At 35.8% G+C, this 15,252-nt stretch overlaps 3 protein-coding genes across 3 annotated transcripts; 2 read left to right on the forward strand and 1 right to left on the reverse strand.

The window, feature by feature from the left end:
- Window positions 1-3: 3 nt before the first annotated feature.
- MONOS_3720 (putative NAD-dependent deacetylase sirtuin-3, mitochondrial) lies at window positions 4-5,583 on the forward strand. Its single transcript, XM_067873738.1, has 5 exons — window positions 4-322; window positions 439-562; window positions 621-1,557; window positions 1,718-4,922; window positions 5,027-5,583. Exons 1-5 carry the CDS (start codon window positions 43-45, stop codon window positions 5,158-5,160), a joined length of 4,680 nt encoding a protein of 1,559 aa, XP_067721112.1. The 5' UTR covers window positions 4-42; the 3' UTR covers window positions 5,161-5,583.
- Window positions 5,584-7,572: 1,989 nt separating this feature from the next.
- MONOS_3719 (uncharacterized protein) lies at window positions 7,573-9,254 on the forward strand (the record flags this gene model as incomplete). Its single annotated transcript, XM_067873736.1, has 2 exons — window positions 7,573-7,879; window positions 7,963-9,254. 2 exons carry the CDS (start codon window positions 7,573-7,575, stop codon window positions 9,252-9,254), a joined length of 1,599 nt encoding a protein of 532 aa, XP_067721113.1.
- A 2,777-nt stretch (window positions 9,255-12,031) lies between these two features.
- On the reverse strand, window positions 12,032-14,944 carry MONOS_3718 (uncharacterized protein). Its single transcript, XM_067873735.1, has one exon. It carries the CDS (start codon window positions 14,546-14,548, stop codon window positions 12,884-12,886), a length of 1,665 nt encoding a protein of 554 aa, XP_067721114.1. The 5' UTR covers window positions 14,549-14,944; the 3' UTR covers window positions 12,032-12,883.
- Between the last annotated feature and the right edge of the window lie 308 nt (window positions 14,945-15,252).

Raw genomic sequence — 15,252 nt, forward strand, 5'->3', positions numbered from 1 at the left:
GTCATTTATTTTTATTTTATAATAGTTGCCAATTAATAGATTATGTGGCCCTTTGATAATATAAATTGGGATGACCTACTTTCATTTCTCGATCCTAACAACATCAAAGGGGCTCTTTTATGGTGCAGTTTATCTCTATATATCATGTATTCAGTGATCTTTGACAAATCATTTCCTTTGCGCACTTTACCATCTGTCGGAGAACTACATACACTTCTAACACCTTATTCTCTTCCTCCTGCGAGAAAGCTTACGTTGCAGGATGTATCAATTGGACTAAAGAATGACAAATATCAAAATATTGTTGTTCTCATGGGAGCGGGTTTACAGATTATTTTTTAAATATTTGTAAATTATTTTTGTTATACCTTCTAAACCCACATATATTCCGACACTTTCTGTTTTTTTTACATTTTTTAATTTGTTGTCGTTCTTTAGGAGTCTCATCATCAATGCTTCCTGATTTTCGCTCCCCTAAAACTGGTCTGTTTGATCAAATTGCAAGGGACCATCTTCCACTTTTAACAGATCTACCAAATCCATACGCAATTTTTGATTTACGGTTTGTCATATTCGAATATTGATTTTTTAAAAAATAAAATTTATAATAATTTATACAGTTATTTTTTGCAGAATCCGCTTCCATTTTTTGCATGTCTCCGGAAATACTTTGATCCAACGCCCCATCAGCCAACTTACACACATCAAGTTCTTAAACTACTTTCGGACCGAGGTGTAGTTCGACGAATTTATACACAAAATGCTGATGGACTTGAAAGGGCAGCTGGTATTCCAGAAGACAAAGTTGTTGAAGTTCATGGTTCCCTCAGAATGGCAACGTGCACAAACGAAGCGTGCAAGCATCAAATGAGAGGCGATGCTGTGATGAAGGAGGTTATGAGAGGCAGAGTGCCTCATTGCGAGAAATGTGGAAGAAAAAGAAAGAGGAGAACAAACAAGGAAAACAACAAAAATGAAAAAGAAGATCATAAATTTTTATTGAAAGAAAGAGAAAATGATAAAAATTTGGTTTATTCTGAATGCTTGTATGAAGAGAAAGACAGTGAAGCAAGTTCGATGGATGGCAACAGCGAGCCAATGAAAAGAAAAAATCTAACAGAAAATTCCGAAGCAAACACTTTTGTTTTGTCACCCGAACAAGTACAAAAAATAAGTGAATTGGATTTTTTGCAGAATAAGAAGATGAAATCAAATAGTCCTGTTATAACGAGTAATGATGGCAAAGACGGCAAAGATGAGGTGAAGCAGGAATACGACAACGAAAAATCATCCATTGGGTCAAATTCACCAGCCTCGCCCACATTTTCCACGTGTTCCGACTCAGACAGCGACGAAGACAACGAATACACGCCAGAAGAGGCCGAAAGGGTGGAGAGGATCATTGCTGAGGATGGGATCATTGACGAAGGAGAAGGAGGGATTATGAAGCCAGACATCGTCTTCTTTGGAGAGTCCATCAACCAGCGGTGCCTGCAGCTGTATGAGGAAGATCTGAGATCATGCGACTTGCTGTTTATTTTGGGAACTTCTCTGAAGGTATGGATAAGCTTCTTAGTATAAGTTGATAAAGTTTCTTTTATCGTTTTTTTTTTTTTTTCCTTTTTTCTTCGATTTCTTTAAAATCCTTTTATTTAACATTATTTGATTTATCTGTTGTTCAATTAATTCTGTTGTTTGATAATTATTTTAATTTCAGGTATACCCGTTCAACACATTTCCTGCTCTTGTTCCAGCAGGAACGCCCCGTCTGATTATCAACCGCGAAGAGCTTCCTCTTTTGGAAGCGCAAAACAAGGAAGATGATGAAATTCCATCGTTGTTTGGCGGTGGAGACGAAGTTGAGGCAGCAGACGAGGAAGAAAACGATGAACTGGAGGCGATTCTGGATGATGTGGATTGCCTAAGAGGTTCAGGGTGTGGCAGCTGTTCGAGCGATGAGGAGGAGTATGAGGATGAGGAGATGGACACAGGAAGCTCAGACACAGAGGAAGAAGAGAGCAATGATGGGGTTACTGTTGGAAGAGAAGGAAATTCAAAGGCAAAAGATGCATCGTTGTATGGATATTCGTATTCAGCAGGGCTGAGAGGAGGAGAAGAGAAGCAGCAACAGCAACAGCAGCAGAAGCAGCCGATGAGTGCGTATGAGCAGATGCAGCGATTGGCTATTCAAGGGGGCAATCCTTATGGCAAAGAAGAGAACAAAGAAGGGAAAGGAAGATTTAGAAGAATAAAGAAGCTGAAGAGGCTGAGGAAGAAAGTGAGGAACGAGAATGGGGTGTTTGAGGAAGGGTGGATTGTGGATGATTATCTGAGTGATGATGATGAAGATGATGAAGATGAGAGTGAAGAAAGCGAAGAGACAGAAAGTGAGACAGAAACAGAGGGAAGTCGTTTGTTGTTCTCACATGAGGGATATCTGAAAGAAAGGATGGGGAAAGAGAGAGAAAGAGAAAGAGAAAGGGAGAATGTTAAATATCCAAATGGAGATATTGCTCAAAAGTACATAGAGATTGATCCATCATGTTCTGATGAACTGAAAAAGGGTAGCAGCAGTTTTGTGCTTGTGAAGTCAACTTCTTATCAATCACCAAAACATTCACCTTCTTCCTCTTCCTCTTCATCTGCTTCTGCCTCCTCCTCCTCCTCTTCTTCTTCTTCTTCTTCTTCTTCTTCTTCTTCTTCCTCTTCCTCTTCCTCTCCTTCATCCACCAATAAAAGCACCATTGTCTATACACATCACTCGTCCTCTGTTCCTCCTTCCTCTTCTTCTGCCTCTGTCTATCTGCGCCATCGCACTTCACTCTCACCTGCACTCCCCCCTTATTCATGTCACAGCACACCACCTTATCTGCCTTCATCATCATCTTCTTCTTCCTCCTCTTCTTCTTCTCCTTCATTTCATTCATCTTTGATGCAATCTTCATCACCTCACATGAATTCTCCTTCTTCTTCTCTATTTGCTTCTCATCCACATGGAGTGAAGCCAAGCACTTCATCATCATCGTCTTCGTCTTCTTCTTCTTCAATATATTCCTCTCTTCCATATCAATCCTCCTCCTCTCCCTCCTCTCCCTTCTCTTCATCCTTCCCCCATTCCTATTCCCCCTCCACCTCCACCCTCACCCACCGCGCAGCCAAAGCGCTGCGAGCTAAACGCCGTTTGGAGCGCCGGCAGCGTCGTGTGGCGCTGGCAGAGGCCGAACGAGAGGCCGATGAGAAGTTGGAGGCGGTGATGAAGAAAGTGGATGATGAAGGCGTGATGAGTGTGCTGGTGGATGAGCTGGGGCTGGATTTCAAGAGGAGGTTCAGTGCAGACTCGTTCAATTCGCTCTACACGTTTTTTGGGCTGCTGAAGAGGAAGACGATGGAGAAAGGGTCGGAGATGGCGGGGAAGGTGATGAAGAAGATGGGGATGAATGCGAATGAGAGAGAGGGAGAAGGAGAAGGAGAAGGAGAAGAGGAAGAAGAAGATATAGATCCATCGAATTCAGATGATTATGAAGACACGCTTGATGAGGAAGAGAGAGAAAGGAGATGGAATGCGAAAGTGGCAGCCGCAAAGAGAAAACTGAGCGAGAAAGAATTCAAAAAATGGATGAAGAAAGCAGAGAGCGAGAAGAAGAAGAAAGAGGCACAGAGGAAGAAGAGGGAAGAGGCAGAGAGGAAGAAAGCGGAGAAAGAGAAGCAAAGGATGCTGAAGCAGATGATGAAAGAGCAGAAACTGAGGGAAGAGCAGATGAAGAAGGAGAGAGAGAGGGAAGAGAAGGAGAGGAGGATGATTGAGAAGCAGGAGAAGGAAAGGAAGGAAAGGGAAAGGAAAGCAGAGGAGGCGATGAAGAAGAGCTTGGAGAAGAAGAAAGAGGAAGAAAAGAAGAGGAAAGAGAAAGAAGAGAAAGAAGCAGCAGAGAAGAGGAAGAAAGAGGAAGAGAGAGTTCAGAAGGAGAGGGAGAAAGAGGAGAAGCTGAAGAAGGAGAAAGAAGAGAAAGAGAGGAAAGAAAACGAGAAGAGAGAAAGAGAAGAGCAGAAGCAGAAGCAGAAAGAGATGGAGAAAGCGAATGCGATGAGAAAGAAAGCAGAGGAGAGAGAAAGAGAACTGATGGAGTGTGCAGAGAAGGAGCAGATGTTGTTTGAGAAGGAGAGGAAGAGAAGAGAGGAAGAAGGGAAGGAAAGAGAAGGAAGAGAAAGAGAAGGAAAAGAAAAGAAAGAAAAGAAAGAAAAGAAAGAGGAAAAGGAAGAGAAAGAGGAGAAAGAAAGAAAAGGAGAAAGGAAAGGAGAGGAAGAGGAAACAATTATGCAGAAGAAGGAGAAAGAAGAGAAGGAGAAGAAAGAAAAAGAAGAGAAAGAAAGGTTGAAGGCGGAGTTGAAGCTGAAGAAGGAGAAGGAGAAAGAAGAAGAAAGAATTCGAAAGGAGCAATTGAATGACGAGAAGACGAAAGAGAAAGAGAGGAAAGCGAAAGAGAAGCAAGAGAGGAAGATGAAAGAGGAGAAAGAGAAAGAAGAAAGAGAGAAGATAAAGAGAGAAAAAGAAGAGAAGGCGAAGGAGGAGAAAGAGAGGAAGAAGAGAGAGAAAGAAGAGAGGCAGCTGATGACGCAGGCAGAAATCGAGCAGATGCAGATGATGAAGAAAGCAGAGAGGAAGGAGAAAGAGAGGAAAGAAAGGGAAGCGAAGAAGAAGGAAGGGAAGGCGAAGAAGGAGAGGGAAGAGAGAGAGAAGAAAGAGACAGAGATGATGGAGAGCTTTGACATGGTGCTGATAATCAAGCTGAGGGAGGAAGAGAAGATGAAAAGGGCGGAGGAAAGAGAGAGAAGGAGAAGAGAGAGAAAGAAGGAGAAAGAAGAAAGAAGACAATTGAAAATCCAACAGAGGCAGATGATGAAGAGAAAGAACGGACCAAAGGGAGGTTTGTAATTGGTGCATTAAATTATGTTTAATTTAATTATTTAATTATTTATTTTTCCTTCTCTTTCTTTCTTATTTATTATCCATTTTATTCTTTCTTAATAGGCGATCGTGATGTATTCCTTAAGACCGACTGTGATATTGGCATGAAGCAGCTGATTGAGCTGACTGGCTGGGACTTCAAACCAAAAGCAATCCATCCATCTTCTTCTTCTTTTATTAGCAGCATTCCGCCTTGAACACTCGAAATAACATGTTTTGTCGTTTTGCTCCTGTTGTTGCACATTTAATGCTTTTCAAAGAATTTTTAAAAACTGGAGAATCAATTTCTATTTGGAAATGAAGATGCACCATGAAGATCGTTTTCAGTTCTTCCTTTTTCCTTTTTTATATTTTGGTATTTTGTCACGTTGTTCAAGTGAATAGGAAAAGCATTTTTATATCTATGCAATCACTTCATTGGATATAATCATTTTTTTATTGGTTTTGTTTTGTTTTGTTTTGTTTTGTTTTTTGTTTAATGTTTCTGGTTACGCCTACTTCAAAAAAGACTATTTTTCATTTCTTTTGGGTAATTTTTCAAATTTCTTTACTCACATATTTTGCAAATGACGCGATTTCTTTTCATTTATGAAAAAAAAAAAAACTGTGTTGTTCCAGAATTTTTCTCCGTTCATCCTTCAAAGTCTGACATTCCCATGTATAGTAATAATCAAAATTAAAGAAAAAATGTGAAAAATCTCAGGAATGATTGAGTGGAACAAAATCCATAAAGCATTAAATTTCATCCCAGATTTTCTCAAAAACGGGGGAAAAAATCATGAAAGTGATTTTATTTGAGTTTAATTCAATAAAACTTGCAAAAAGGCAAATGCATTCATCATGTGCATGGGAAATGGCTTTACAAAAAAAAAAGTTATCACGTTTCTTTGATCTGAAAACTCATATTTGCTTGGCCTTAAAGAGAATTTGAATTTGGGTTGCAATATATTCCATTTCGGTAAGTGAAGCATTGCTAACGAATATTTCAATGTCCGAATAGCATATTGCTCACGCTATATCTTCTACTCAAGCGGAAAACAAAGAACAAAAACGTATTTCTTGGAGATAAATAGATCACCATCAGTCAGACCGGATTGAGGAGAAGTTTGTGATAATTGCACTGATATTTCCATGATGTATGAGAGCAAAAGTTTTGAAGGAAGCTCATGAACAAATAAGCGCTTCATTAAAACAGATCATTGATTCCAAATGAAAATCATTTTATTTACACATTTTTCTGTTGATGTAGATTTGTGTCATGTGTGTTTCTCGTTGGAATACAGAACTTGGTAGATTTTCGCTTAATCCTAAACAAATCCCTTTTTCGGTTTTCGTTCTTCTTTTTTTATTTCTTGACGCATCTTGTTGGCCATTCTTTCGTGTTGAGGAAGCACTGGACCATTCAAGTTTCCATCTCTTTTCTCTTACTTCATCAACAGTTATTATCATCTTTTACTGGCAACAAGCCTGTTTTTCTTTCAACGTGACATTTGCTTTTGCAACTTTCCTCAGATCCTCCTCTTCAAAATCCATTTTATCATTTCTATTTCCAGGGATCTAAACTTTAATCTGCACGGTTATCCTTTTTTATCTGACCTTTACCAATATTTTTCTTATAACATCAAATTTTTATAATATTAATCCTTTTTACTTCTGAAAAAACGAACTTCATCTTCAAATATAAAGAGTTTTTTCATTTTTTCAGTTATCTTTATGTTTTCATAAATTTTGTCTTTGTTAATATTTTATAACTGTTTCTTTTAATGAAACATAAAACTTGAAATATCCATTATCGTCAAGAAGTTTAAATTCCTTGTCCAAATCTTTTCCAGAACATTCGTCAAAAGCAAATCTATATATTTTGTAAAGTCTTTCTTTTTCCAACTCATTTTCAGCAAAAGAAGATGTTGCTCATTAAAATTCACTGAAAATGAAACAAATTTCATTGATCTTTCTCGGCTTATTATCTGTTGAAAGCATTTTCTTCTCAGTTTCCATTCAACGTTTTTTTAAACTAATTATCTGCAACTCTTTTCTTCAAATTTCAAGTTTCTCATTCTCATGCTCTTATTATCATAATGTGTTGGTATTCTTTAATGCAATTCCCACCTCTCTTTCAACGAATTGCTTTTCTCCAATTTTTTGTTTCGATCAAAAAATTATTATGGTGAGATTTAAAAAATCAATTCATCGATTATAGTGATTTCTTTGCATTTACTGCAAATTTCAACAGATTGAAACTAAATAAATAAATTTGCAAAAACAATCAAGCATCCCATACTTGAAATTTTTGCAATTTGATTTATAATTAAGCATTCATGCTAGTGTCGAAAGTTTCAGATTTCAAAAAGGAATCTTCAAATTGTTTCATTAAGTTGGGTAGTTTAACAATGGATGAAGAGTTTAGTTATTTGAATCGCGGTATTTATTTTTTGTCTTATCTTCGAAACTTCAGACTTTTTTAACTAACAAATATTTATTTTTTTGCAACAGAAATCGGGAATAAAGAAATTGGCGAACTTGAGCCGTTATTGAGAGGATATTATCATTTGATGAAATTATCTAAGCCAAAGTATTTTTACTTTTCCCTTGGTTATAAAGATAGGGAGATGATTGAAAAATTGAAAACCATCTGTGGAAGGATTCAAAGCCCTCGCGAAGTTTTGACAGCTCGAGTCCTTGGGGGAATGTCCAGACTTTTATGTCTTTCCCATTGTCGTGAAGGAGGAATGCATAGAATGGATATGGAAAATCTTTCTGAATCAGCAAAAAGACTGGTAAAGTCAATGTCTCTGTTCACTGGAGAGGAAAGATGTAATACTGTTGATGATGAGCTTGCTGATTTATGTGACTGTGATGACGAAGATACTTGCTTAAATACAATTGCTTATTACAGATTTGCTAGCATAGATTCCGGTGTTACATCTTTTAATAATCAGCGATCCTTTTTAATTTATGAAAACTATTTTTTAATTTATTTATTAATATATTTTTCTCAGGAGCAACTCCGTATATTGGTGAGGCTCTTCGTGCATTGGTTGGGAAATGGTTGTATGGTCTTTTGTCAAACAAAATTCACTCTGTTATTCTTGAAACATTAAAAATGACGACAAGATTATCAGCACTAAAAGTTTATTTGAAACTTGGTGATACAGTAAAAACGAACAGCATTTTAACTCTTGATTCGTTTATTCCAGATCCAAATGCATTCAATTCCAAGCCAGCGTCAATTGAATCGTCCAAATGCAATTTTTCTGACTGGATTCCACCTATATACTCCCGAGGAGCAATTTGCAGCATCGCATTAAAAGCCTTCGAATGCTTGTGCGTGCTTTCAACTCAACATGCTAATGCATATGCTCATGTTTTCACTTGTCAGGAAAGAATTATGGAGAAAATCTTTTGTTATTTGTTTGGAAGTTGGAATGAAGAAGAATGGAAGGCTATTTTTCCTGGAAGCAAATTTTTTGGCGCAAATTGTTCTGATATTTATTCTTCTGGCGGGGCTAACTTCCAACGCATGATTGATGGACAATATTGTGAAGAGAAAAGCATCCAAAAAATGATCAAAAAGTTTCAGACTTGTGCTGTTATGTTCATCAGAAGTTGGCTTGAGAAGCAGACTAATGAATCAATCTCCCGATGCCTGAAAAGAGATGTTATGAGAAGAATAGCTTTTCTGTTGTGCGACTCTGATAACGATAAGATGAAATTGGAGGCAGCAAAGGTACTTTTGAATGGATGGGCCTGCTCGTCATCGGACGCTCGAATACGTCCACTTCAGGTGAATGTTTATGAAGAAGACGCCAGAAATTACTCATGCCTTTCCCAGTCTTTGTGCAGAGAGTTAAAAGCAATGTTGGCTGAAGCATGCGAAGAAGAAGGTGTTATTGACATGATGAATGCGCGCTTCGCTGACATTTTTACAGAAGATATTGTCAAAGCAAAGAAGCATGAACAAATAAAAAGAAGGATGAACGCAAAGTGTGATCCAAACATTTGTCCAGTTTGTGCCTTGTTATCAAATGCAGAAATCAATAATAAAGAAATGGGAAAAGAAGATGAAAAAGAGAAAGAAAAGAAAGTTATCTATCCAAAGAATCCATTTATTCAATTTTTGAACTTGAAATTTCAAGGAGAGGAATTGTTTGCATTTCTGAAAAATTGTTTAGATGTAGGGGAAATGTCTTCAAATGATTATTCAATGTTTCAATATAATTGGGCGAATTATTATTTCGCGAATGATGAAGATGTTGAAGTCTTTAAAGAACCTGAAGATGAAGATGAATAGACTGAATGGTGAAAAGAGTCGATATTTATCGTATTTATTTTTTGTTGAATTAAAAGAAAGATTAAGAATTTATATATGTATTTTTTTATTTCTATTGTTTGTGAGGCTTTTGAGAAACTCATTTTTGAAGATAATTTTTTTACAATTATGTATAGAATTTTATTTTCATATTTTGAATAAAATCTTAATTTCAATTTTTCTTCTTCAACTTTTTCATCTTAGTTTTTTATTTGTTTACAGATGAATTTCAAATGGAATTTTTCTTTTTAAATGAGCTCGTATAATTTGATTAAAGTGGGTTTTTCTTAAATGAAGTCATTTTATTTTAAATGTTTGAAGTTACACTTGTATAAAGTGCCGTACACTTAAATAAATAATTTATGAAAAGTTATGAACACTAATGATCATGTTTTTGAGTTTAATGTTTCAAATTATTAACAAAATCAAAATAAATATATATTTAAAAATGAGATTTATAACAATTGAAGTTGATAAGTTGAGAAATGAATTTAGAAGCATTGACTAAACAAAGCCAGTGAGAAATGAATGAAAATATGGGGGAAAATACGAGATTAAAAGCTTTTTTTGCACGAAGCATTAAATTTTTATTTCACTCAGAACTTCACAAAACGAACTCAGATTTTCAAGTAAATTGGATTTTCTGATCCGAATACTAACGCAATTGACATTGCAACATTATGTTTTGTAACCTCATCCATTTGAATTAAAATGTTCCCATTTTGTTGATAATTTCTATTCACAAAATTTAAATCAAAAATGCAAAATTTTTCAATGAAAATGCCTGAAGTTAAATATTTTGCCCCATATCACTTTGTTTTCATTTCATATACCAAGTATAATCATGGACAAAACCCGGGAAAGGGACAAAACCCGGACTTTTTCATAAAATTCATATTTTTCGACAAGCTTCAAAAATTAAATTATGATAATTCATCCATTCATATATCAGCATATAACACATCTTACCATATCCAATTTTTTATTTGTTGTGCTGTATTTATGAAGAAATAAATAATTTTTATTCTTGAAAATTTGACTTTTAATGAATTCTTCTATTTCAACTGAACGATTCAATTCATCTTCTGCACATGTAACTTATTTTTTCTTTGTTGCAAACTGTTCTGGCTATTTTTCATTTTCGGCAATTTGCTATTTCTGAAGAAAAAAAAAACTATCATTTTTGAAAAATCTTTATCAATGGGACAACTTAAAAAATATTTTTTGCAAAACGCAAAAGCATCCAAGTGAATTTAACACATGCAATAATAAACATGATAATTATATAATATTTCCACAAAATTGTAATTAAAAATAATTCAGTTAAAATTTTATAAATGAAATTTGTTTTTTTTTATTGATAATTTTGAGTTCATTTTTTTGAAATATGAATAATATTTATTATTTAAAATCTTCATTGAATTATTTTTAATTACAATTTTGTGGAAATATTATATAATTATCATGTTTATTATTGCATGTGTTAAATTCACTTGGATGCTTTTGCGTTTTGCAAAAAATATTTTTTAAGTTGTCCCATTGATAAAGATTTTTCAAAAATGATAGTTTTTTTTTTCTTCAGAAATAGCAAATTGCCGAAAATGAAAAATAGCCAGAACAGTTTGCAACAAAGAAAAAATAAGTTACATGTGCAGAAGATGAATTGAATCGTTCAGTTGAAATAGAAGAATTCATTAAAAGTCAAATTTTCAAGAATAAAAATTATTTATTTCTTCATAAATACAGCACAACAAATAAAAAATTGGATATGGTAAGATGTGTTATATGCTGATATATGAATGGATGAATTATCATAATTTAATTTTTGAAGCTTGTCGAAAAATATGAATTTTATGAAAAAGTCCGGGTTTTGTCCCTTTCCCGGGTTTTGTCCATGATTATATTTCTTTTTATTTTGCAATTTGATAATTGAATAATGAAATATCTTTTATAAAAATTTAAAGAAATTGATGTTCGTGGAGTTATCTCCTTCAATAAAGCCTATACAGTCAAAACCGGATATAATCACATCGGTTTTTGCACAACATTTTGTGACTATATCCGATTGTGATTATGCACGATGCAACTTTACACAGAAGAAAATAAAAATTGATTTTTGAGATAATAAGTTTTGGGTCGATTTTTTTATTTTTGGAAAATCAACACAAATAAACTTTTTTCACTTGTTTGAACAATTTTGATCACAAATACACATAATTTAGACTTATTTCAGCACATTTTTGAAAAAGTGAAAAATAAAAATTTTTGAACAAAAAATCGATTTTTCATTGAAAAATCCACCCATTATAATTTAAAATGTGATTATATATTTTCATCCCTGTGATTATATGCGATGAAAAATGAATGAAAACCAAGCAAAAAATGTCGGTGCATCGAAAATGTGACCATAGACGAATGTGATTTTATTCGATGTGATTATATCCGGTTTTGACTGTATTTCTTATGTGCACAGATGAGTCTCCAAATATATGAAGCGTTCTCCTTCTCTTCTTTTTCCGAAAAGTGGATTCATTCAATTTTCATTTATCATTTTTTTTTTCAAGCTTCTTTTTATATATCTGCTCTGCCTTCCTTTCTGCCCTTCGCCACTGCCCCTCAGATTACGTCTCCATCGTCACCATTTCAAATGCCTTCGGATCTTTTCGGATGTTATCATTCACAATCTCTAACAATTTTTCTGTTCCACTTTTTTGTTTCCTCCGTTGAACAATGAATATCGCTGCAATAATTAGAATAACAAGAAGAACAAATGTTATGATAATTACAATCAAAAGCCAATATGATTTTCCTTTTTTCTTCCTTCAAAGAGTTTTTCATCTTCTTTTGGATCAGATTCACCTATTCTTAAAATGAAGGAGTCAGTTGAAGAAGGAAAATCAATCTTTCCAAATAAGATCTTCAAAGATCCTTCTGTTGTTTTAGAAGCTATTGACACTATTAATGCTGGAATGACTACAAGAATTACAGTTTCATTTTCATAAAGTTGTGCTTGCAGCGGATATTTCTGAGCTTGTGGAGTGATTCATTGACAAAATCAATCTGGAGGAGTTTGTGCCAGGGAAGAAGCAAAGAGCCGATTAGATGAAGGGAAATGGCTTTGCCTTGCTTGCGAGATTTCGCTGATACAAACTGTATGATGAAGAATGGAGAAAATCTTCCTGAGTTAAACCTTCGAAGGTGTAATCATTATATATTAGACACATTGATATATTCGGAAGAAAGCCATCCCCATCTTTCAGACTTTGAATGTCCAGCAGCCCATGATCTGAACAGACGATGTTGTTCCTCATGGATGGATAGCCTGCTGCATTTGGATTATTGTTGGCAAACAATCCAAATTGCACAGAAATGCTTCCACCTAACACAGACAACCCTCCTTTCAGTGAATTGAAGATTGTGGTGTCTTTCATTGCTCCTGAACAATAGAAAAGATCGATCATGGAGCCACTCCACTTGATAAAATCTTTGAATGAATTCATGTTGGATCTGGGCTGTTGTGGGAAAGTTTTTCCATCAAATGAGCATGAAGATAAGTTAACATCAGCTAAATCTGCCAAAGTCACAATTCTCCCTTTATCTGAAGAAGATATTCATTTTTGGCTGGTGCAGTTCTCCAATTCTAGCAATAAAGATGAAGATGAAGCAGTCAAGCAACACGGGCCAAACGAATCTCTGGTAATATTTCGATATGAAGACTGTTTTAACCTGAATATGGAAGCATTTGAAGCAATATTCACTGTACATCCATCTCCAAGCTTCGTGTTGCAAATGGCCAAGAAATTCATCTCAACATTTGCATCTTCGCATTCAACAAAAAGCAAAGAATTATTTGAAACGTGCGTATCATCGAATTCCAAGTGACTGCACTGGATGTTTGAACTGCCTTCTGAACCATCTGAACAAATGGCAATCATATTTGATCTGCATTCGGTTCCTCTCAACTGAACATACTGCAGCTTGGAACTTTTGCAGTTCTGAAAAATCATGGCAGATCGATCAAATATGCTGCTGGAAATAAGCACTTGCTGCACAGACAGGTTTGCTAGATTGTGGAAATCAAATAACTCTTTGCAATTCATATCAGAAATGTTCAAGTTCATAAACAAGCAATATCGTCCCCCTCTTGCTGCCACGCATGAAGAGCTAAGATGAAGGGAAGCAAAAGTGCATCCGTTGATCGATAGTCTGCCATTCTCCACAAGAATGATGGAGCAGTTCAATTTCATTTCAGAGTCTCCACTCCAATCTTCTTGAGCAAATGCTGTATCAACAATCGACAAGCTACCGTCACTCAGCAATAACAAGCTGGAATGCGAAGAAGAAAAAGCGCTTCCAAACAAAAACGAAAGAAATTCCATTTTCACTCTCGATGAACACAAAATGAGACTACCCGTCTTGCTGCCGATGCTGTTGTTCAGCACAATATTCCCTCTTTCTTCTTCTGCATCCAGCGACTTGATCGAAACATCATGGATGCTTGCTTCACCAGATACCAGAGAAATCTCGTCGATGAGCAAATTGCTGTAAACAGAAGGAATGATGTGAGACAATGCAACATTCAAGGAAGAGCAGGGCGCATTGATAGCTCCGCACTGGCGTGAATCTGAGGTGTTGTCGGCTGAAGAAGAGGCAAATATCGTCTCGCTCTGATACACAACCACAAGCAGCAGCAGATCTTGCTCGTCCGAATAGTCTTGTGCGGTGCATCCCCAAATGGCGAGCTCCTGTTTGTATGGTGGACTGAAGTCCAGCTGGAAGAATTCGCTCCTTATTTGGGATTCCACGTTGGAGCATTTCACATATATGTCTCTTCCTCTGAAAGCCTTGTTCTCCAAGAATGTGATATTTTTGAAGATGAAAGGCAGCGTGCTATCGCTTGCAATTGATGAGCAATCCAGGAACATCGCGCCTCCCCTTCCAGTCGCTGAGCAGAAGCACTCCGAGATTGTGGATAAAGTGCAGTGAAACAATGCTTCTTCATTTAACTTCATGGTTATGCATCCGCCGCTCTCACTTTGGCTGCTTCCACAATTCTTGATCGACGTGTTTTGCACAGATACGCTGGAAGGCTTGCTGCTGGCGCAGCTGATGATGGACGGCTCAGATGGTGCATTTTGGAGAAGCGAATGGAGTGTGCAGCATTTCAGCCGAACTGTTTGACTGTCGCCTTCTTTTAATTTCTGAGACTCATCTCCCCACTCAGCCTGGGCCAGCACTGCCACAATGCTTTTGCCCATCAGCTCCATGTTGCTCATCCAAACATTTGTCAAGTCAATTTTGCTCCCACGCGAGGCTATCAGAATGGAAGTATTTCGTTTTTCACATTAAACCGAGCAGAATTACGTTTCTAATATTCCTATCAGGAAGGGAACGATGTTATAAGGAATGACTGTGCGAGAGCGCTGGTATATAGCAAGAGAAAGAAAGTTGAATTTCATTCAATATTCAACGAAATTGTGCTGGTTTGGGACAAAATTGTTGCATTTATGGGGGGAAAATATATAAATAAATAAATAAAAATAAAAAAAAAAAAAAAAAAAAAAACAATTGTCACAAACTATATCTGCAATCGAATAATTTCAATTCTAACATTCCCATGCATAATAACAATGAAAAATAAAAGAAAGACTGAGAAAAATATAAGAAAAAAATTTCATAAGACAACTTTAAGTGTACCTAAAAGATAAAATATAAGCTTTATGAAAAGGCAAAATGAATTCAAAGGAACTTTCATCCACACTCTTTTTTGTTAATAATATGCGCAATCTTTCCCTCAATTCAAGCACTGAAATTAGATTTGAAAAAAAGTCTCGTAAAGCTTAAGACTTGAATAAAAAAACCATTCAATCATTTTAAGTTTTGATCAACTGGTAATTATTTGCCAAATGTATTTATTATATATAAACATTGTATTTTTTCACTATTTATTCATGTATTTAACGAAAAAAGCATGTACCCC

Source organism: Monocercomonoides exilis (assembly GCF_001643675.1).
Source record: "Monocercomonoides exilis strain PA203 chromosome Unknown scaffold49-690789, whole genome shotgun sequence".
NCBI lineage: Eukaryota > Preaxostyla > Oxymonadida > Polymastigidae > Monocercomonoides > Monocercomonoides exilis.

Excerpts from the sequence above, each read along its gene's own strand:
- MONOS_3720 (XM_067873738.1), top strand. The coding sequence starts at position 43 with ATGTGGCCCTTTGATAATATAAATTGGGATGACCTACTTTCATTTCTC. Across the intron at positions 563-620 it reads TACGCAATTTTTGATTTACG|TTATTTTTTGCAGAATCCGC; the intron begins GTTTGTCATATT and ends TAATTTATACAG. Across the intron at positions 4,923-5,026 it reads AAAGAACGGACCAAAGGGAG|GCGATCGTGATGTATTCCTT; the intron begins GTTTGTAATTGG and ends CTTTCTTAATAG.
- MONOS_3718 (XM_067873735.1), bottom strand. The coding sequence starts at position 14,548 with ATGAGCAACATGGAGCTGATGGGCAAAAGCATTGTGGCAGTGCTGGCC.